Source organism: Cnephaeus nilssonii, assembly GCF_951640355.1.
Source record: "Cnephaeus nilssonii genome assembly, chromosome: 10".
Classification (NCBI taxonomy): Eukaryota; Metazoa; Chordata; class Mammalia; order Chiroptera; family Vespertilionidae; genus Cnephaeus; species Cnephaeus nilssonii.
In genome coordinates, this window is record NC_137081.1 from 29,745,316 (window position 1) to 29,767,574 (window position 22,259).

A 22,259-nucleotide genomic window follows, 5' to 3' on the forward strand; every position below is an offset into this window, starting at 1 on the left:
AGACAGGCTGGACATCTGGGAGCTGGAGACATAGCGAATGTAACTGCCACTTTGAGAGTGATTTGATGGAAACCTGAGGGATTCTGTCTAAATGTTGGAGGAAGAGAAGGATGAGAAACGAAAGAGATACAGCAGTGAGGCTGATAGAGCGATGGCATAGGCCACACATGTTTGGAGAGAGGAGAAATAGTTAGAGCAGAGAAAGTTGGACACTGTCATCCCTATCTCTTCCTGCTCCTCAATGGACCGCTTTCCCTTCACCCAGCACTCATCGGTGGGTAGTCCAGTCCTCAAACCAGTCTCATTTGTGTCACTTTAGATGGTCACAAGAGGGTAGGAATTTCTCCAATAGACCATGGAGTAGACAGGATGTTTCTATCTGCAATAGAACTACCCCCAAGATGCTTTCAAGATGTCTGGAGTCTCTCAGAAGGCAGAAAAGCAACCATAGCCAAATATAGGTGTTTTTTTTAATTTTTTTCAAATAATTTCTGATACTTCCTGATTAATATGTGTTCTTCCAGCTTCACAAAAGGTTGTGCATTCTAGATTCTCATAATGGTGGCCTTCTGGGGTCTCACTGGGAATACATTGTTTTACCTTCCAGCTGAGAAGTTCAGACGTATGTAAGGTCTGCTGCAATGAAGGAAATCTCTTCTGCTGTATTACTTGTATGAGCTTCTTTCATGGGGACTGCCACCTCCCACCTGTGGAAACTGAGAGGTTTGTGAGATGCAGTCTCAGCTCCCTTTAGGGACTTTTCCTCCTGTCATGCACACTCTCCCTGCAGAGTTCCTCCTTGTGTCTGGATGGGGAAGAAGCAGGGTTGAAGGTGGGGGGGTCCAATGGTATGATCCTGGGATCTGTTTAAAGACCTGGAGCTGGAGGGTAATGTTTTCCTCTTTCCTCTGCAAGGCTGAGGCTGGTAGCTGGGTCTTTGCCTACATACCACTACTTTCCTTTCCAGAACTTTCTCAGCACAGATTCCTGTTCACAGGAGTGGAAATGACAGTGTTTTATGTTCTGTACTTATTCAGAAATGGCAGGAAACATGGACTTTTTGCCATATTCTCCACTGGTTTATTGAGGCCTAAGAGGCCAAGGGTTAAGGCCCAGTCTCTGGCACTCAGGCCTGGTGGGCAGGGCTCCTTGTGCTCCCAGCAGCTCAGACAGGACAAGGAGAGCCCACCACTCACTCTGACACCAACTTCTACACCCTCAACTCCTGCTGCTACTATTGATGGGAGGAAGGTCATTGGCTCAGACCCAACATGTAGGTCTTGGGGACTCTAGGGAGTATCCCCTTCATTCTCAGATTGTGCCCATTGGCCACTCCTGAAAGGAAAACAGTGGCAGCCATAGGGACAGTGGCTGTTTCTAGGCTTTGCCTTGCTCACCTATGCCAAATCTCTCAGGAGCCCATGGAGTTGCACCTTGTGCAGGGTGAAGGAGTCTTCAGGAAATCAGCAATCTGCCAGGGAATCTGAAGTCCTGGCAAGGCAGATGGGGCCCGAGGAGCAGCTGGTGAGTCAAATTCAAACCCCAAGATCATTCCTTTCGGCTTGCATGTGAGAAGTCAACAGTCATAGGGTGGGAGGAGGGCACCAAAGGGAGTCTGCTCTTTTGACCAGATCTCAACATGCTGAACACTCACCAGAACCTGTTTGCAGAAAAGAAAAAAAAAATCAGCCATTATATGTCAATTTCCTAGAGCCATACCTGTTTGAGGAAACTTCTGGAAAACTAGTATGGCCATGCCTCTGCTGTGCATGTATATGGGCTCATGCTCTCTAAGCTGCTTTTCATTTAAATCCTTCTTCTCTTGTAGAAATGTGAGTTCCTCCTCTTGATGATTGAATGCTATTCAGAGAGCAATGTGTTTCCGAATATTCAACATGATAACTATGTGAGTAACAATAACAAAACATAATTACTGGCCTCCATAATGTTATCTGACCTTGACATGGGCTCTTGTGGGATTGGTGATCTGAAAACCATGGGAGTGAGAACAGGAGATGCCGTTTTTCTTACTATGTATTTCAGCTGGATTTTATAGGAATCCACAGAAGGCAAACATTGTACTGTATCAGAAATCCTCTCAATGATATTATTTTTTCATCAGGGAATAGAGATTCTTCAGTGCATGGCATATTTTTGGATGCTGAATGAAATCAAGAAGAAGCTAAAGGAGCGGGGTTACCTCAATGTGATGGGGTTTATGCAGGACGTGCGCTGCATCTTTCGGGAACACAGGGCATCTAAAAAGGTAAGTGGCTTTCCTGTTTCTATTTCATTTTCTTTCCATTGAGTCACTTTGCCCTCATTTTTTAGAGTAGGGAAATTTTATAGTTTATCTCATCCTATCATAAGCCTATACAAGCAAGGGATGCAAAAGTGAGTGACTTTTACAATTCAAGATAGAGCATCACAGGCCCCCAAGAGCTCATTTCTCTCCTCAAAGACAAGAGGTGCCCATTGAGAACACTGTGTCCTCCCTGCTCAAAACAAACCGATAAGAGAATTGCATCCTAAAGTTATATTGTGCTTCTTATCTCTCTCCAAGCATTCTCAATCAGACTTCTCAGAAATTTCAAACTCCAGGTTCCTTTGCATGTAAATGAATATACAGTTAATAGACAGGAATAGAAGTGACAACAAGAAAGGAAGATAACTGATTATACTTAGACATCTGTAATATTTGATAGTTACACAGACCTTAGATTGCTTTTTAACCTTTTGCTCTCGGATGTCGAGGGTGACTCGACACGATTAGCATTAGAATAAAGGAATCGAGAAAAAAGCAAGTGAGTGCAAAGGGTTAAATTATCACTAAAGTAAACAACCCAAACCAAATGAGTAATAGTCCCCAAGTATGGTAATGATTTTTTATTTTTGCCTAGGTAATCCTATATAATGAAGAGGTAATATGCAAATTGACCATCACTCCAACACACAAGATGTCAGCCCCCATGTGGTCAAAGATTGCCAGCAGTGGAGGGCAGTTGTGGGTGATCAGGCCAGCAGTGGAGAGCAGTTGGGAGGGACCAGGCCAGGAGGGCAGTTGGGGGTAACCAGGCTTGCAGGAGAGGGCATTTGGAGGGATCAGGCCTGCAGGGGAGGGCAGTTGGGGTGGACCAGGCCTGCAGGGGAGGGCAGTTGGGTGCAACCAGGCCATCAGGGGAGAGCAGTTAGGGGCGACCAGGCCAGCAGGGAAGGGCAGTTATGGGCAAACAGACCTGTAGGAGAGGGCAGTCGTGAGCGACCAGACCTGCAGGAGAGGCAGTTGGGGGGAACCAGGTTTGCAGGGGAGGGCAGTTGGGAGCGGCCAGGCCAGCAGGGGAGGGCAGTTAGGGGTGACCAGGCCAGCAGGGGAGGGCTGTTGGGGGGGAGGCCTGAAGGGGAGGGCAGTTAGGTGCGACCAGGCTAGCAAGGTAGGGCAGTTAGGGGTGACTGGGCCAGCAGGGTAGGGAGTTGGGGGTGACCATGCCTGAAGAGGAGGACAGTTAGGGGCAATCAGGCCTGCAGGGGAGGGCAGTTAGGGGCAACCAGGCTCGCAAGGGAAGGAAGTTAGGGGTGACCAGGCCAGCCGGGGAGGCAGTTAGGGGCAATCGGGCTGGCAGGGGAGCAGTTAGGCATTGATCAGGCTGGCAGGGGAGTGGTTAGGGGGTGATCAGGCTGGCAGGAAGAAGCGGTTAGGGGCAATCAGGCAGGCAGGCAGGCAAGCAGTTGGGAGCCAGCAGTCCTGGATTGTGAGAGGGATCCCAAATTGGAGACGGTGCAGGATGGGCTGAGGGACACACAAATACACACACACACACACACACACACACACACACACACAAACACCCTTCCCCCCACCCAACCCCTTGTGCATGAATTTCATGCACCGGGCCTCTAGTAGTAAATAATCATGTACTTAGGACAAAGAAATTACTCTTAGCTACATGAGTTTTTAATCTTAACCTGGTTAATGTAATTTAGGGTTTTAGGCAAGAGTTCTGATCATACTCAAATTGCAAGGTATCTAATGACACTGATAATAAATATCATCATTTTTGGATTTTTTTTTTCCAGTGCAATAACTTTTGTTGGGGAATGAGACTGGAGAAGCAATTTGAGCTGAATTTCAAGCAAGTGTTTGCTGTCCAGGAAACAGAACAAGAACATACAACAAAATTAAATTAGAAAATAATGTTCAGGAAACAAAACAAGAACATACAACAAAATTAAATTAGAAAACAAAATTAGAAGTTCAACAAAGAAGAAGAAACTATGTCACATACAATGGAGCCCCCACAAGACTATCAGAAAATTACTCAACAGACATTTTGCAGATCAAGAGAGAGTGGATGATATATTGAAAACATTGAAAGAACGTAATTGTTAAGGAAGATTAGTACTCAGGAAAGCTGTCCTATAGAATTAAAGGAGAAATAGACCCATCAAAGAGAACTTGAGAAAGTTCATGACCACTAGAACTGCTTTATAAGAAGTGCTAAAGCAGTGGTTCTCAACCTTCCTAATGCCGCGACCCTTTAATACAGTTCCTCATGTTGTGGTGATCCCCAACCATAAAATTATTTTTGTTGCTACTTCATAACTGTAATTTTGCTACTGTTATGAATCATAATGTAAATATCTGTGTTTTTGGATGGTCTTAGGCGACCCCTGTGAAAGGGTCATTCAACCCCCAAAGGGGTCATGACCCACAGGTTGAAAACCACTGTGCTAAAGGATGTTTTCAAGCTAAAATAGAAGGAAAGTAATTAACATTGTAAAAACATGACCTGAACTCTCAACTATACACAGTTGGGTGCCCTTTCTTCCTTTGTTACAGGCACTGGGGATTTAGAGCAGATAGGAGGCAGAGGGAAGGCTGTGGTCCAAATCTCTTGGGAAGAGATGGCTGACTAAACATGTCCTTGAAACAAAATACCAGATTCAAAAACCATAACTCAATCTCCTTTTTTAACAAAGAAAAATATACTTTTAAGCTTTTTGGCAACAATTTTTACATCTCATATGTATAAATGGTTTCTAAGTATTAACTCCAACTGAAATTCTAGAATAAACTATGTCTTTTCTAGGCATATTACTTGTTCTGTTATTTTGTTTATGAAACAAGCCCACTCTAAGTAGGTGTGTGTGTGCTCTTGTGATCACAGAAGTACAAAATGTACCTAGCCCGGCTTGTGTATCTTCTAACAGGTGTGCCTCTGATGAAGAGCACAGAGGCATGTATCTTCCTTGGTGGACAGGGGCCCAGGGGCACAACAACCACTGCCACCTAAGAAGCCAGAAGCAGGCTGGGCTTGGGAGTGGGCAGGGTTGGTCTGCATCTAGTGGGGATGGAGAGTTCTGTTTCTGATCTGCTGAGTGAGCTCCTACCCAACCCATTGCTTACAGAGAACAAAAACTGGGTGAGTCTGGAAGTAGGGTGAACTTCACAAGTGGCTAGCTGATGTTTTCTACTGAGTATTGCCTGACTCTGAGAGCAGCCACAGGCTTGGGTGGGTGGCTCAAACTTTGGTAGAAAGTTCTCCCTTTGTTCTGGTCAGCAGAGTCCGGGAAGAAGCCAGAGCAAACATGCTCACTGGCAATGAAGGGGGAAATCCCAGAAGGTCCAAAGCCACCAAGAGGAGCCTCAAATTCTATGTATAAACTCACCGCAAGTACCCTGACATGAATTCTAAAACAATTGCCAGGCAGAAGGTGTGACAGATGGGGATCAAAATACCATCTTTCTTCCTCATAAAAGCTGGATCAGGGGACATGGTTTAGATGGGTGCCAAAAAAGAATTCCTAAGACTGAACCCCAGAACAGGGCTTAGCCTCAAGGTCTCAGTCTGCTCCAGTCAACAACACACATTCACCACATCCTCAGGCCACTGTCCCTTGCACTGGCACTCAGAGAAGCACAGAGCCCTGGCCCCTCCAGCAGGATCAGCTCAGGAACACCTGCCAAGGAGCAGACTCAACTTTACAGAACTCCCAGCCTCAGAGTCTCCCCAGGAAGAAGGGAGGGCAGGGGGGCCCGGAGTCCTGCTGACTGATGGGCCACCTCCCAAAAGGGGACATTGGTGTGGGGCCTGAGTGCTCCCACTTGGGTCCCAGGTGCCCCTCCTATCCATTTCTGCATCCGCAGAGGTGCCAGGTCTTCATCCTCTGGGCCAGTCGCTACTGTTGCTGCTGCCAACACTCAGCATGGTGGTGGCCTAGTCAGCCTATTGCTCAGGGATGAAGAGAGAGGGGCACTAGAAAAGGCTGGTGTAATTGGTGTCAAATTCTGTCTGGTCCCAAAGCATCATGGAGGTTGGGAGCAGATGACAGCTGTGCTCAGCAGAGGCTCAGCTTACTAGTCCTTCTACCCCCAAATGAGAGAGGAGGCAGGGCAGGGAGAGAGAGATCCCCCATATGTGCAGAACTTGGGACACACTGAGATCCTGGGCTCTTGTTGAAAAGAAAAAAATGTTCTCATCAGTATATGGAATCTGTCCAGATTTGATGTTTGCTCCTTTGGGAGAAACGGAAAAACGTACATGGAGAGAGGGTAGAACCTTCTCCTGTATCTTAAATGAAATAGGGCGAGAACCCTTATTTACAGCCGGATGAAGTCGGGCTCATGGGAACAAATGTGGAAACCCTTGCTCTCAAGAATGTTGCTTCTCTAGTCCTGTTTCTGAACATTGAGACCTAAAGAGTCAGGTCTCTGCACCCTCTTAGAAAGTTGCAGCAGGTGAGAACAGTAGTATTCACAGGCTTTTTTCATGTTTTTGACAAGCAAGGGGACTCCTGGGGGTTGGTCCTCCTCCTCCCCTGGGGTGCTTCTCCCCTGATCTCCAGATCCCTCCTTGTCCTCCACTCTTACTGCCACAGGTCCTCATGGCTGAGAGAACCCCCCCCTCCCCCCCCCCCCCCCCCCCCCCCCCCCCCCCCCCCCCCGCTCTGGGCTATAGCGGGAGGGAGACAGTGTCTGAAAACACTCAGAAAGTTGCTTTCACTTCTCATTTCCCCATTTGGGTGGAGCCCTCCCCGGGTGATTTCACTCACTTCCTGCTCAGGGTTAGGCAGCCACAGTGGACCCAGGCTGTGGAGACTGGAAGGATCAGAGGTCCAGGCAAGGCCCAAGGCAGGAAGATGGCCAGTGGGGGCAGCGACCTCAGCACCAGGTAAGTCTCTGTCTCCCTTCCTTTAACTTTCTGTCTGGCTGTGCGGCTGCTTTAGTGTGTGTTATTAGACACTCGTCTAAACCTTGACCTCATCCTGCTTTACAAGAACACTGACGTGCATTGTAATGAAATGTAATGAAGTGAAGGAATTGGATCTTTAAACTGCAGAGGGACGGCTGCTGGTGTGAGTGCAGCTGCCACAACCCACAGGACTCTTGTCTTACAGCTACTGCTCAGCTGTGGGCCATCTGGACTCGGCTATCGTTTCTGATGCTTTGAGACAGAGATTCGTTATTTTCTTATGACATCTGAACTATCTCATTTCCCTCAGGCCCCCTCTGCTTTCACCTGGGTCGTTTCAAAGATGGTACGTTAGAAAGTATAAAATTTTGGTTGCCTTGGTCCTATACCTGACCTGGGGAGGGGCCAGCCTGGGCTTATTCCAGAATTTGTTTAGGGGTGTGAGTTTTTTTCCCCCAGGGATCTTGATTGAAGGGAGTAAAAGGAAGAGAAAGGGCCAAGATGTGAAAGACTAGTGCTGGCTGAGTATTTACATCTGTATTTTCAGTTTCTGCTCTGTAAATGCATTATACCTTTGACAAGGAAAAGGCTATATTAACCCTGTCTTTTTTTCTAGTAATGGGTCAGTAAATAATATTACTTAATATGTTTAATTGGATGTCTTTTTAATACAAAAGAAATGCATTACATAGTCTTGATCATAAAGTTTCAAATGACATGGATGTATATAGAGGGAAAAATCCTATTTTACCACCCACCCTACTGCAGCTTCCAATCCTGGTCCTGTTGAGTGTTATGCAGAGAGAGACAGTATTTTATGTCTCTCTCTGCATTTACACATATAACTTACTTTCCCAAGGAAAACATTTGTGTCTTATATTTTAATGATAAGGTTACATTGTATATACCATTCTGCATTTTACATTTAAAAATTAATATTCAAATTATTAAAGGTCTTTTGATGTTAATAAACATATGGATCCACCTCACTTTTAACAGTTGCATATTACTCCATGGAACTGGTATTTAAATCATTTATGTTCTTTTCCATTGTTCACTGTTACCAAAAAACTGCAATAAATAACAATTATATATTTATGTTTTTGCATATATACAAGTATTTGTATTGTGTCAAACACCAAAAGGTGAAATTGTTGAGGCAAAGGGTACTAATATTTAATTGTTTATAGATCCTACCAAATTTCCTTCCTAGTGGCTGAACCACTATATTCTCCTACCACTAGCTGATGAGCCATCTCTCCACACCCAGACTTCACAGAGGTGCTAGATAAAGGGATGCATCCTATTCATTTGCATTCTCAGAAAACATGGGCAGTTGAGCGTGGTTTTGTGTCTCTTGACTATTGAAATTGCCTGGTCTGTCATTGCTGGTTTATTTTTGGCCAATGTAATCAGTTGAGGTGATTGTCCTATCTGTAATGATATGGGAGAGTTTGCTATGTAGTTTGAACTTTATTAATATACTTCCTTGTCTTTTAACTGTCTTTTGGTGACTTCTATCTTATTAAACCTTTCCAATTTAGAGTAAAAAATTATTATAGTACTGATTTTATAAGATAGATGCACCCTTGTTATTACAAATAAATAAAAGTGATGAAGAAAGTTACTGGTGATTTACACACACACTGTCTTTAACCATAGTTCTCCTGTTCTTAAGGTGGCAGATTCAATTCTACCTTTACTTCAGGGAAACTTTCTTCTCTACTATCTTCAAACACACACACAAACACACACACACACACACACACACACACACACACACACACACACACAAATTTTGGGGCAAAGCTTTTCTTCCATTGGTGCAACTTTAACCTTCACAACTTTATCTGTCTCTAATAAATCATCGCTTTAGGATTTCACTTTCTTTTCATAATGGTTATCTCAAACCTTTCTTCTATGACAATTATTTAATTTTTTAAAAAATATATTTTATTGATTTTTTACAGAGAGAAAGGGAAAGAGATAGAGAGTTAGAAACATCGATGAGAGAGAATCATCTATCAGCTGCCTCCTGCACGCCCCCTACTGGGGATGTGCCCGCAACCAACGTACGTGCCCTTGACCGGAATCGAACCTGGGACCTTTCAGTCCGCAGGCTGACGCTCTATCCACTGAGCCAAACCGGCTTCGGCGAATTATTTAATTTTCAATAGTTCTTGTGGTTTCTTGTTATTACTACATTTTTTAAAATGTTGATTGTGTTAGTTTCTTCATCCCCCAGCCAGAGTCCACTACCTGTATCAAGTCCAGTTAGTCAGTCTCTAGCTGTGTCCAGAATTGATACAGCTTCCTTAGGACAAAGTGACTTCACAGCTTTCAACAACACTCTGTGTTCTCTAGACCTTATCATAATTGCCATTGCCATTTCTGAATAGTGAGGCTTCAGGTAATTCTACCCTGCTTTTCAGTGACACTTGACATGGTTTCTTTAGCTTCTTGGCCTGAAAACTTGACTGCATATCCTAAGGGGGGAACTGACTGTGTTGGGGTGCTTCACTCCAGCCCTGCATGACCATCACAAGCTTATCTGTCTTCCATGCTCTCAGCAGAAGTCCCTGTCCTTGACCAAGCCCAGATTCTCATTTTCTGCTTTGTAAGTAGTTTTTTCCTTAAAAAAAAAAATTTTTTTTTATTGATTTCAGAGAGAAAGGGAGAGGGAGCAAGAGATGGAAACATCAATGATGAGAGAGAATCATTGATTAGCTGCCTCCTGAACAATCGGGGATTGAGCCACAACCCAGGCATATGCCATGACCGGAAATCAAACCATGACTTACTGATTCATAGGCTGATGCTTAATCACTGAGCCACCACAAAATTAAGCTGGGCTTAATTTTAATGGTGTCTTTTAAGGTACAAAAGATTAAATATTTTTTATTCTAATTTATCAAGGTTTTGGTTTTATAGCTATCTTTTTGTCTAACCCAAAGTCACAAAGATTTAATTTTGTATATATATTTATCATATAGATATATAAAATATATTTTTGTCAGTAACATTTATCATTAAATATATATATATATATATATATATATATATATATATATATATATAAATTCTAACCCAAGGATATTTTTCCATTGATTTTTAGAGAGAGTGGGAGAGGGAAAAATGGAGAGAAATATTGATGTGAGAAAAGAACATGGATTGGTTGCCTCATGCACGTGCCCGACCAGGGCCCAGACCAGGGTGGAGCCTGCAACCGAAGTACATGCCCTTGAGCCAAACCAGCTAGGGCAATGACACTTTAAAAAAAATATATAGGAGAGTTCTAGCCGGTTTGGCTCAGTGGATAGAGCGCCAGCCTATAGCCTGAAGGGTCCCAGGTTTGATTCTGGTCAAGGTCATGTACCTCAATTGCAGGCTTGATCCCGTCCCTGGTCGGGGCACGTGCAGGAGGCAACCCATCTATGTGTCTCTCTCGCATCGATGTTTCTCTCTGTCTCCCCCTCCATTCCACTCTCTAAATATCAATGGAAAAATGTCCTTGGGTGAGGATTAACAAAAAATAAATAAAATAAAAAATAAAAAGTGTTATTATTTTTACTTTTGTATAGGAACAGCTACAGCAATTTATGTTCACACCAGCAATGAATGCCTACTTCTCTGAATCTTCCCCCTTGCTGCATTGTTTTTATGAAATCATTTTTGCCAATCTAATGGATGATAAGGGTTTTCTCATTGATGTTTTAGTTTGTATGTATTCATGTTCCATGTATTTGTTGGACATTTTAATTTCCTTTTCTCTAAGTGACTGTTCAGGTCCATTTTCTTTGGGGTTATATGTTATAATTTGTAAACAGACTGGAATCTTTATATATCAGATATATTAAGCCTTAGACATGTGTGCTGAAAATATTTTCTACATTCTTTTAATCTTACTGATTTTTAATATTTAAACCTATTAAGTCTTCATCTACTCTTGTAATACTTTTATTTCCTTGACTTAGATATTTGTTCTGTCATATAAATTAATGAATTACTATAGCCAGTTTCAATGGGATTACAAATGTCAGAAGTATTTACATTTTTAAATTGCTATGTTTTCCTAATTGGAGGTACCTTCTACATTTCCATTTATTTAGATCTTGTTTAATTTCCTTCAATAAGACATTATAGTTTCTTTCATATAGGTTCATAACTTTTAGAGGTTTATAAGTATACTAGTGGCCCGGTGCACGAAATTCGTGCACATTAAAAGGGAATTAATTAGAGGAAATATTTCAATATTTCAGAGATGAAAAAAAATTAGTAAATTGTATATGAAAATCTCCCTCCTGTCAGAGTCTGGGGCATGCTGCAGGACCCAGAGTCAAGTCCCCACCTACCTGCGCATGCCTTGAAATTGCGCCAGATCGAGACACAGCCAGCCCCACCCTCGTCAAGCCCTGCTGGGCAGGGGGCGCAGCCTCAGGTCCCCTGTCAAGCCCCACCAGGTTGGGGAGGTGTGGCCTCAAGTCCCCCTCCCCGGCCCGGCACTGTGCAGCCTCAGTTCCCTGCTGATTGATCATTAAGGCATCACAGTGTGACGACCATTTGCATATTAGCCTTTTATTATTATGATGTATATGTATTTACTATTGGGTTTTAAGTATTATTTCTTTTCAATATATGCTGTGCGTATAATATCTGTTAGTTTTATGTACCTACTTTGTTTTTTATTCAGGCTCCTCAGCAAATTCCTTTTCTAGTACTTAAGGAATTTATTTAGGTCTCTATAATTTCTCCATATATAATCATCTATATACACTGAGTGGCCAGATTATTAGGATATTTGAACGCATAATAATCGGGCCACTCAGTGTATATCCTATATAATAAAAGGCTAATATGCAAATTGTCCCTTCAACCAGGAGTTTGGCCAGCAGGCAGGCTGGATAACCACCCATGTACCCTCCCCCTGGTCAGTCTGGCTGGACCACACTCATGCACGAATTCATGCGCCAGGCCTCTAATATATATATACTGAGTGGCCAGATTATTATGCATTCAGAGATCATAATAATCTGGCCACTCAGTGTATATAAAAAGGCAGTGACCATGATGACTGAAATGACTGTTCGATCGGTCACCATTCTGTACTAGCATAGATGCATAGACACAGGTAAAGTCTATGAGTGAACCAAGAATGAACAAGAGAAATGCTTGCCTTCACAGAGCTCGAATTGTAAGGTTAAGTCAGGGATGAAAATTCAAAATCGCCACCAGCACAGACCTAAGGTGCTGCTTTGCAGAGCAGCCAGAGATACATCCGGTAGTAGACTGGGGCATGACTAAAGGGCTGGTGCCAACGTGAAGGTGGGGTCATTCTGGGTTTCCCAGAGTAGCCAATAGCTGCCTAGGAGGTGGAGCTTTTGACACTGACTGGCATAGAAACCGACCAATCAGAATCAAATCTGGGTGAACTGCGAGGAGCCAATGGCTGCCTAGGAGGCAGAGCTTTTGATGCTGACTGGCATAGAAACTGACCAATCAGAACCTAATCTGGGTGAATTGTGAAGGCAGAACCTAAGGGGGGGGGGGTTGAGGAGGGGTTTTAAGGGCAATAGCTGTTTGGTGTAAGGTGTAAGGAAGTGGTTCAATTTTTTTAATGACTGGTTTGGCAGTATAGTACATATGACTGGCTATCAGTCCAGATATAGGGATTATGTATTTTGTCTGCCAAGAGCATCTCCTCCTGCTGAAAAAGGTCCCCCCCCCCCCATTTAAGCAATCCTATTCTATATAATCTATCTATAATAATAAAAGGGTAATATGCTAATTAGATTGGGTCGACCAGCCATCTTCCAAACGTCCGACTTCCTTCTGGACAAAGCCGTGGTGGTGGGGGCAAAGGCAGAGGCAGTTAGGGGCGATCAGGCCAGCAGGAGAGGGCAGTTGGGAGTGAGATCAGGCCAGCAGGGAGTTAGGGCAATTAAAATGTTTTCATAAAACATTGCAGATATGTTTGGGACAAAATAACTTTACAATGACTTTGATCATGACAGGCTTGCATTTTTCAATACTATTATGTCTTTCTAATCCACCATACTTCATTTTATTATAATTTTTTCCATTGCTTCCATTCTATTTGTTCTAATCTTTACTCAGGACCCCTTATTTTAATTATGTTGGTTCTTCACAGCCTATCTATCCTTCATATATATAATGTTACAGCATATCAAAACCTTGATGGCCATTTTATCATGATATTCCTTCTCCCTAGGATGTCTGCAGAAGATGAGAACATAGAAAACAAACGTATCAATGACATTGCACTCACATACTTCAAAAAATATAAGGTGGAGATTTCAGGTGCAATAAAAACAACATTTCCTTTCCTTGAACTTCTTCGTGACCATGAATTCATCACTAATGAAATGTATGAAGTAAGTGAGGTTTATTATGTTACAATCTGATAAAACAACCCCAAACTAAGTTATACTTTGATATCCTGGAATTAAACGTCAGAGCACAACTGGGCAACTGATGAGTTGCCTATGAGTGGAGACCTTCCCAAGTACTGCTATTAAGTGTTCCTATAAGGTCAAAAGAGAGAAGAGAAGCAGTCATTACTGGAGATAGTCCTGATTCTAACTGAAGGAATGGTCTCCATGGTGGCCCCTTGGAGCTGGGCGAATAGCACTGGAGATAGGCTGCATCTGAAGTGGGTGTACAATGCCTTCTAGAAATTATATATACAGTGTAATATAAACTAGAAGTTAAACATAATATTAATGAATGGGTGAATAAGTTGAATAACTTTGTTTAATAAAATAATAATTAACATAACATTTCATTTCAGTGAACATCAGTTTAAATACTAAGACCTGAGAACATTGAAATCCACAGAGAATTAATGTCTTGTTAGGACAAATTTGAAAGTAGATGCTTGCTATTCTTTCAACAACAGTTTTCAGTTTCCTTTCTGTTTTTTCCCCCTTTTCTTTAGGTATTTCTGGAGTCTTAGAATTTAGGTTAATTTTAGCAAAAGACTAAAGAGATATAGAGATGCACATCTTCATTTGCCCTGTGCATAGGCTTACTTTATGGCAAAGTTCACAGGAGCTTCCAGGCCAAGTCAGTCCTGGGGAAGGGACAAGGGCTGTCCAGTCAATAGAACAGCAGCACATCACCCACTAAGTCTGTTCTTAAGACATTTAGCCAGACTCTGAAAGGGCTACATATTACTTCACTTGAAACCATTTTTGTTCTTCCTAATGGCTCCTTATTCCATCTCATGTAAACGAGGGTGAGGAGCTCAGATTCACAAATGGGTGCTTTCTAGGAGGAAGGATTTAGTTGTTCCACTTAGTAGCCACACAAATATAGAGAAATTCTAAAGCTGTACATGAGAAGATACCTATTTTGGGAAATTATATTACATTAACAATAAAATCGCTTCTAAGGCTCTTCTGTAACTTAGACGTTTTCTCTATTTATGTTTTCTCCATTAACTGTTTTTAAGAAATCTCAAGAATCTTTTAAAAAACGGTTTTCTGTACATGAAGTCATATATGATGTTCTCAGTGAACTGGAGAAGAAATTTGACATGTCTCTTCTTGGAGCACTGTTCAGCAAGACCATCATGAAGAATTACCCTGATTTATTTCGCATTTATAAAATATTCTACAAAGGTAATTAAGTTTATTACCTACATTTTGATGTCCAGGGCCAATTTAGTCCCACGGATATGTATCGAGTGTCTACCATGTGTCACACAAGGTGCTAGGTAGTGTGGATGTAGCAGTTAAGAAAACAGACATATCATGAGTCTCTCAATGCTTATGATTTAATGTCTAGAGTACAGACACCCACCTGCAGGTCTGTTATACTAGGCATTGCGAGTCACAAGATGCCCAGGGACACAGGGACATCTGATTTACTTAGAAGGATAAGTGACATGAAACACAACATCCCAAAAGGGTAGCATCAGTTGTTCCTCTTCTATGGGACCATTTGCAAGATTCCACACAGCAGTCCACTAAGTTGACTACAACCTGCCTCAAGTAACAGTTTAGATATGGGTGCAGGATCTGCCCTGATTTAGCCACACAATGCCTAGAGGAGTCACTATCTCATGAAACAACACTGTAGTCATAATTTTCAGAGAGTGATCAATGGACAGTTGAGATACATGAGTTGCTATGTTGAAGGAAGACAAAAAATGGATTATAGTTCACAGCTACTCCCTCCCAGGCCACATGCAATTTACCCACCTACAGTCACTGGTAATTTTTAACTCTGAGCTTAGTGTTGGCCTACTAACTCAGAAAAAAGGCCACTATCATCAGGTTTCCAGAGGAACGAGCAAGAAAATTAACTCAAGTTCAGATTTGCTCTTGAAGAAGTAGAAATGTTTTTATTAACTCACTAGAGGCCTGATGCATGAATTCGTGCACAGGCAGGGTCCCTTGGTCTGGCCAGTGTTAAGGGCTGAACGGGGCAGACTTGCCAGGGGGAGGGACCGCGGGAGGTTGGCTGGCCATGGGAGGCTGGCTGTGGGAGTGCACTGACCACCATGGGAAGCTCCTGCATTAAGTGTCTGCCCCCTGATGGTCAGTGCAATTCATAGCTACCAGCCGGTCATCTGGTCCTAATGGTTGCTTAGGCTTTTATATATATAGATTCTCCACAAGAGGTATGATCAACAATAAAATAATAAAAAAAAAAACAATTGCTCAGCCAGAGATGGTTTTTTATGCTATACAATACTACTGGTTTGATTCTCTACTTTTTCCCTGAGAGGCATGATTTCTTTTTTTTTTTTTTTTTTTTTTTGGTTCTTAGTAAAGAAGTATCCTCCAATAATTTTTGTTTGACTTGCCTAGAAATTTTTTTTTAGTCTATATACTTTTGCTCTCAAAAAGATTTCCACGCAATGCTGGAGAATTGAAAAGAAAAATTATATGAACTGAGGAATACGATGGTACAGGAGCAAGCATAGACCTCTTTAGGGTCTGTGTATCTGCACATCAAGGACAAATTAGAAGCAGATTGTGGGAGTTTATTCACATGGGATAAGAATAAAAAAGGATTTTGGAAAGTCTGGCTTCAAAAATTAAGGAATTTGATATTATTTACCACACAGTAAAGAGATAGTACAGGTTTATAAGGTTTATAAATACAGCTTTATTGCCCTAGGAGGCACCTGTGCCATCAACCTTGAGGCATGTTGGCTAACTGCTTCCCTCCATCTCTTCCCTGAGCACCCTCCAGAGACCTGCACCAAGGACTATTGACATATTACCTTCCTCTATATGTTTGCTGGGCTACTTACATACAGGGGCCATGGGCTGGTGCTATGTTCTCCCTTTTTTGGCAGCCTTCCAAGGTCCCTGGTCCAGGCCTCTTGGGACCTCCTCTTGTGCCACAAAATTCAGTCCCTACTTGCAGCTTCAAAGAGTGTCCTTCCTTTGTCCTGGGATCTCAGTCTGTCTAGTTGTTCCCATGTCCTCTAGCTTGTCTCTTTGGGAAGCACTCATCCTCCCTGGCTCAAGACTTTCTCTTGTCCAGCCACATTTTTAAAGATTTGGAATTTTATCCTCTTTTATACAAATAAACCTCTATAGGATCTTTTTTTTCCTCCCAAGGAAATGCCTCTGTTTTTCTTTATGGTTGGAATAGTTCAGTGAACACATTTCAAAATAAGTAGTACATTATTTATTTTGATATATGCTTTCCCGGCCAGCTGAAATTTTTTACATGAGTAACAAGTTCACGATGCTGCCACAGCTCCTTTATCCTGACATTCAAGTGGTTCCTTTCTGTGTGGGAAGCATAAGAGCTTCTTTGTTGGTTTTTCTCTTTCTGTCTTGAGAATGAAGAGAGAACATTACCAATAGGATTGGGACCACTGAGCACTGAGTGATCCAAGGAATGGGAATTCCTAAACATGTAATTTCAGATGGCTCCCACTCCATGAAGATCTCTAATTGTCTTCTCTTGCCCTCTCTTCAGTGTTACCAGACATAGAATTCCTCCTAGAAAGTGATGGAGAAGAAAATGCAGTGAGGCCTAATGAACAACTAAGCCTGGAACAAGGTGATTGCAAACAGATAAAAACCGATTCTCCTCTGCTTAGAGGAAAGGAGAATGGGAAGTGGCCCTGAGTCCTGATTGGAGTTTGGGAATCAGGGAAGACCTGTTGAGGAGCCTAGAGAAGGAAGGGAGGGCTGTTTGTATGAGAGTCTGACCAGAGACTGATCCTGGAGGAGGAGCTCTGACAAGATACCATTGGCCCAATAACCAGACAGAGGAACAGGAACCCAGTGTGTTAGGAAACCAGATTTAAAGACGATGCTAACCTGGAAGTAATTATGATTTAGAGAGATCCTGCTGGAAAAGATTCCCTATGGCTGTGGGTCACAATATGAGTGTGAAGCTGTGAACGGCTAAGATTATGGGCCCAAGGTCAACATCACAGAAGAGATCCTGGATGATGACAAAGGGACTGATTTAAATGTGGGGGATGCTGTTCAGGAGCAGGAATATTCAAGGAGATGGGCAGTCATATAGGAAGGGGAGAGAGGAAGTGATGAGATGTGCAAGATGGGATGTGGGTATTTTGAGAGATAAAGAAAAAGGAGAAATGAAAGGCAGGGAAAAGGGTTAAAGGACACAGTAACAACAACCATATTACTAAGAGCTCACTTACAGACCATTTACTCTGGCAGCTGTGGGTTTAGTGCTCACAGCTGCCCTTTCGGGAAAGTATCACTCTCTGTCCATTTGCAGAAAAGGAGACTGAAATCCTGAGAGACCGTGTATGTAGTTGGCCTAAGGTCAAATGAGCAAGATGAACCAGGCATTCTGAATCCAGGGTCTGTGTGCTTAACCCTATACATAGCCAGATTATTTCATGGAAAAGACGGACACGTGAGTCAAAAGTAGGGAACTGTGCAGAGAGAAATATACAGAAACAAGAATACCATTAGCTGGAGGAAGTACACGAGAATCAGACTTGAACCTCATAAAGGGCCAACAAGACAGAGAAACAGACATGCTTAGGGAGGATGCTGTGTGAAGTGGGGTGGGACAAGGAGACATGACTATGTATGAAGTCAGGTAAAGCCACCAGCCAGGAGTAGTGCTGACAACAAAAACAGGTTCCCTATGGCCATCGGTGACAAGAAAAGCCATCTCTGGTTACTCAGTGGCTTATGTATGATCTCAGTGAGATGGCCTGGCTGAAGACAGGGGGCTGCTGATGGCAAGAGATGAGTAGGATCCTCCGGGTCCAGATGGGCTCTGTATTGATACCTGGGGGAGGGGATCTTGAACTCCTACTTTATAAAAGTTAAAAAAGATTAAGGGAGAATGGCACAGCCTATACTTCAATTTTTGAAATAAATATCTCATTTCTTCCCCCAGGAACTGGTGAAACTTCTTATCAAAGACTGACGTGGTTAAGCCCAGATGCCTGTAATTACAATGGTCTGTTCTTATTGACTTTTCTGTGACCCTTTGATTTCTTGTCCCATCTGGCAGGTGCTATGTTGGGAGGGCTGCTTACTTTTAGTACTAATTGCCCAGAATAGTCAGTCTTTGAATTGGCAGTTTCTCCAAGGATTTAAAGATAACAGGGTTATGCTCCTTCCATATTCCTTAAATGCACTTGCTGCCAGCTCCTGACAACCTTGGCCTGGACCTAATGCCCATGCATCTGGCTTCACAGTTTTCTGCCTCTTTTTTGCTTGAATCTGACTGCAGCCTTGCTTTGACATCACGTCCAGTGGTGGCCAGCACTGCAGCGAGTGTGGTGGGGTAAGGCTGATGAGTGTGTTCCCCTAGGCCAAATCTTACCTGTTGGGTCCCTCACACAGGACCATGGATGCCATGTGCCTCCTGAACCAACCCTCTCCTATCATCTCTGGGGCAGCAGGCTTGGAGCTGCTCTAAAAACACCATAGAAGTCATTATTCCGTAGCTTATACTGGGATGTGTTATTTAAGAAAGGATATTCTACATTAGTAATACATTGTTATAAAAGAAAAAATCTTTCAGAACGATTTTAGCAAATCACATTTAGTCAAAGAAGTTAATAAGAATATAAAATATCTAACATGCGTCAATCCATATTCTTAGCAGTTCATCTACCATAGCAGCTGATGGGAATGGGAGAGGTGAGAGGAAAGAATTGGGGTGAGTAATGAGCAGAGAAGGGCTTCAATGTGTGTGTGTGTGTGTGTGTGTGTGTGTGTGTGTGTGTGTGTGTGCGCGCGCCCAGGGTGTTGGTTTTGGGGGGAGGAGGAGGTGGTATTATAACCCAAATGATAAACAGCAAACCACCCATAAATGTGCAGAAGAGCCTGACTCAGCTGGGACAGTTGACTGTGACCAGCATAGGCCAGGGAAGGACTGTGCTCTGTGCCCACCCCCAAGAGGAGGCTCCAAAAACCTGTGGATGTAGCACAAACCATGCACCAGGGCCAAGGTTCTATGTTAAAATTGTGGGAATTAATATTTAAATAATCGTTACATAAATTACTTTGCTTAGGAAAACAGTACTATATGGAAAAATCTAAGCTGCATTGAAAAATATTTTATTCATATACTAGTGAGGTTGGTGGGAACAGAGTGGGATGGGTCAATGGAATAAAACATGAGCAATGGAGGCTCACCTTGGAGAAGGGGGTATGCTGGTCCTGGGTGGTTTATTCAGAGATTCATTCCTTATGGGTTCCTGCTCTGCTCTGCTCTCTATCTCTGGCCACAGACTCTGCGGGCTTGCTTGTCATCTCCCTTGCTACTGCTCCCTGCTGAGCTCCTAACCTGGGTGACACCAGTAAGAGAGTGGAGTGGGGGAGCAAGGGAGAAGCATGGTATTTCCCCATCACTGTCATGGGAAGCAATTCTGGCATTGGCTACATCTCCCATAATTCTAAATCCCACCAAGCGGCCAGCTATGGTCCAGTTTCTACGTATCTGGTGACCTTGACACATGAGCTCACCCTTGGTCCCTCCCATAGCTTCCTGTTGACTATTCTTCGAGTTGCTGCATTCCTCCATTTGGAATTGTCAGCTCTTCCATCAGCTGTATAACTAACCCCCTGGATTAAATTCCCTCTGCTTCAAAAGCTTAGAGAGTTTGTATTTTTCTGATAGACTCTGATTAATGCAGGGAGCAAATAAAATATCTATGAATCTACACATGGTCTAGATACAGCCCCACCTGAATGTGGACCCTCAGAGCACCTCCGTGAAACACAAGAGATAAATGCAACTGAAACATGTACAACCAGTGACAACAGGGATGCACTAGAAAGCCAACAAGCAAATGAACAATGTGCCCAACAATCTAAAACAGCAGGTAAGACTGAGTGGCTGGGTTTGATGAGTGGAGGGAAACTGGCAGGTGGAGGAACTTGGTATTGTGAGTAAAGGCACTGGGAAGACTAGTGAGGATTGGAATGCTAGAAAGACAAATATAAAGAAAGACACAATTGATGTAGAAAAGGCATTCACGGTTCACAGGAATAAAGAAATAGAAATATAAAAGAAGGGAGTAGAAAACATACTAGTAACAAATAATGGATAAACTGAAAAATCAGGTGGGTAGCAAGTCCCCATCTATGGTGAGGTCTGGAAACCCGAGGTCACATGCAAGAAGGATCTCACTCTTGGCAGCTTCTTGTATCCTGCACAGCTACAGTGCTTGCCCCTAGACCCTGCTGGGCCATGGGGACACTGATACAAAAATAGAGAGAAAGGGAGTAGGAAGAGAGAAAAATGCAGAGGGAAATAATAACAATAAATAGAAAAAATGGGGGGAGCCACAAAGACAATTATGTCAAGAATAAATAAAGGACAATGAATGAAGACTGGACACCTATGTCTGATTTGAGAAGTCACCACAAAGAAGGCTATAAAAGGGTGTTCCCAACACCATTAGGAAGGAAAGGTGTCCACAAAATTAAAAAAAAAAAAAGGCCCTGGAACCCACTTAGATAAAAATATGCCTTTCTTCCGGAAAGTAAAACATCCAAAGGCAAGAGAGGCACAAAGAGTCTGGCTGGTGTGGTTCAGTGGTTGAGAGTCAACCCAGGAACAAAAAGGTCATCAGTTCCATTTCCAGTCAGGCACATGCCCAGGTTGCAGGCTCCATGTCCAGTAGGGGTGTGTGCAGGAGGCAGCTGATAAATGATGTTCCTCTCTCATTGATGTTTCTCTCTATCCCTCTCCCTACCACTCTCTCCAAAAATCAATAAAAACATTTTTTAAAAAGAGATGCACAAAGAAAGGACAGAGTTGAGCAGCAAAAAAGGACAGGGCTGAGGAGCTTTCCCCTGCAGTGGAATTACAGGGAGAAGGGCTTATTGATTGTCGTGAGGGTGCTCACTCCCTTAGGGGAGGCAAATGAAATTCTTCATTTATTACAATTCTGTCCAGGAGCAGAGCTACTCCACCATGGAAACCAAATCAATTCCTGCTCTGTAGACCCGGTGCATATAAAGGAGGAAAAGCCATTTTTAAATTCAGGAGTTAAATTTGAAGCCCAAGCATGGACTGACTATAACCAAGTATCTGACAGTATAAGTAAGGCTGACTGAAAGAATGTGTGATGTGAATCCCGGTACCAGGCAAGGGTCTGGGACATGTCATTAGGACCCATGGAGACAGTCCTGGTGACCTTGGTTAGAGGTAGAAAGGGGAAGGAACAAGTGCCTTATAAAGGGATTCAGCAGGAAAATGTCCCCAGTAATTGGAAAAAAAATATCAAAAACAGAAATGGTAAATGTAAATATTGACATCAGAGAGTATATTTCTATATTCAAAGAGTGGAAGATATTGGGGTAAGAGTTAAAGAAAAAGGAAAAATTTCAGAGAGCCAGGATATTAATGAAAAGAGATTAATAATAAAAACATTCACAGAAAGACAAGGAGAGGTATAAAGAAATACCTTTGCCAGAAACCAGCACAATTAGCAAAAACGAGCTGAACCAAAAGACTTTACTTGGGGTAATGGGCAATTGACGCAGTGTGAAAATGATGTTTTATTGAGTTGTACACTGAAACCTATACAGTTTTGTGAACCAGTATCACCCCAATAAATTAAAAATAAAA

General features: G+C 42.8%; 2 protein-coding genes across 5 annotated transcripts in view; both read left to right on the forward strand.

Annotated features, from left to right (window-relative positions):
• The window catches only part of LOC307106558 (uncharacterized protein), a 49,629-nt gene extending 44,631 nt beyond the window's left edge, over nucleotides 1-4,998 (forward strand). Inside the window, exons 20-24 of the mRNA XM_079783124.1 lie at nucleotides 608-723; nucleotides 1,416-1,524; nucleotides 1,829-1,906; nucleotides 2,123-2,266; nucleotides 4,075-4,998. Coding sequence (XP_079639250.1) covers nucleotides 608-723; nucleotides 1,416-1,524; nucleotides 1,829-1,906; nucleotides 2,123-2,266; nucleotides 4,075-4,185 — 558 coding nt within the window. The 3' untranslated portion in view covers nucleotides 4,186-4,998. The remainder of the gene's footprint in view (nucleotides 1-607; nucleotides 724-1,415; nucleotides 1,525-1,828; nucleotides 1,907-2,122; nucleotides 2,267-4,074) is intronic.
• A 2,064-nt stretch (nucleotides 4,999-7,062) lies between these two features.
• Nucleotides 7,063-22,259, forward strand: part of LOC307106288 (nuclear body protein SP140-like protein) — a 39,200-nt gene continuing 24,003 nt past the window's right edge. For 3 of the 4 annotated variants that reach the window (XM_079782644.1, XM_079782643.1, XM_079782642.1), the window contains exons 1-6: nucleotides 7,063-7,169; nucleotides 13,420-13,582; nucleotides 14,662-14,830; nucleotides 17,154-17,237; nucleotides 18,567-18,629; nucleotides 20,356-20,505. In XM_079782644.1, coding sequence (XP_079638770.1) covers nucleotides 7,138-7,169; nucleotides 13,420-13,582; nucleotides 14,662-14,830; nucleotides 17,154-17,237; nucleotides 18,567-18,629; nucleotides 20,356-20,505 — 661 coding nt within the window. In that variant the 5' untranslated portion in view covers nucleotides 7,063-7,137. The remainder of the gene's footprint in view (nucleotides 7,170-13,419; nucleotides 13,583-14,661; nucleotides 14,831-17,153; nucleotides 17,238-18,566; nucleotides 18,630-20,355; nucleotides 20,506-22,259) is intronic. The other variant, XM_079782645.1, reaches the window with a different exon arrangement.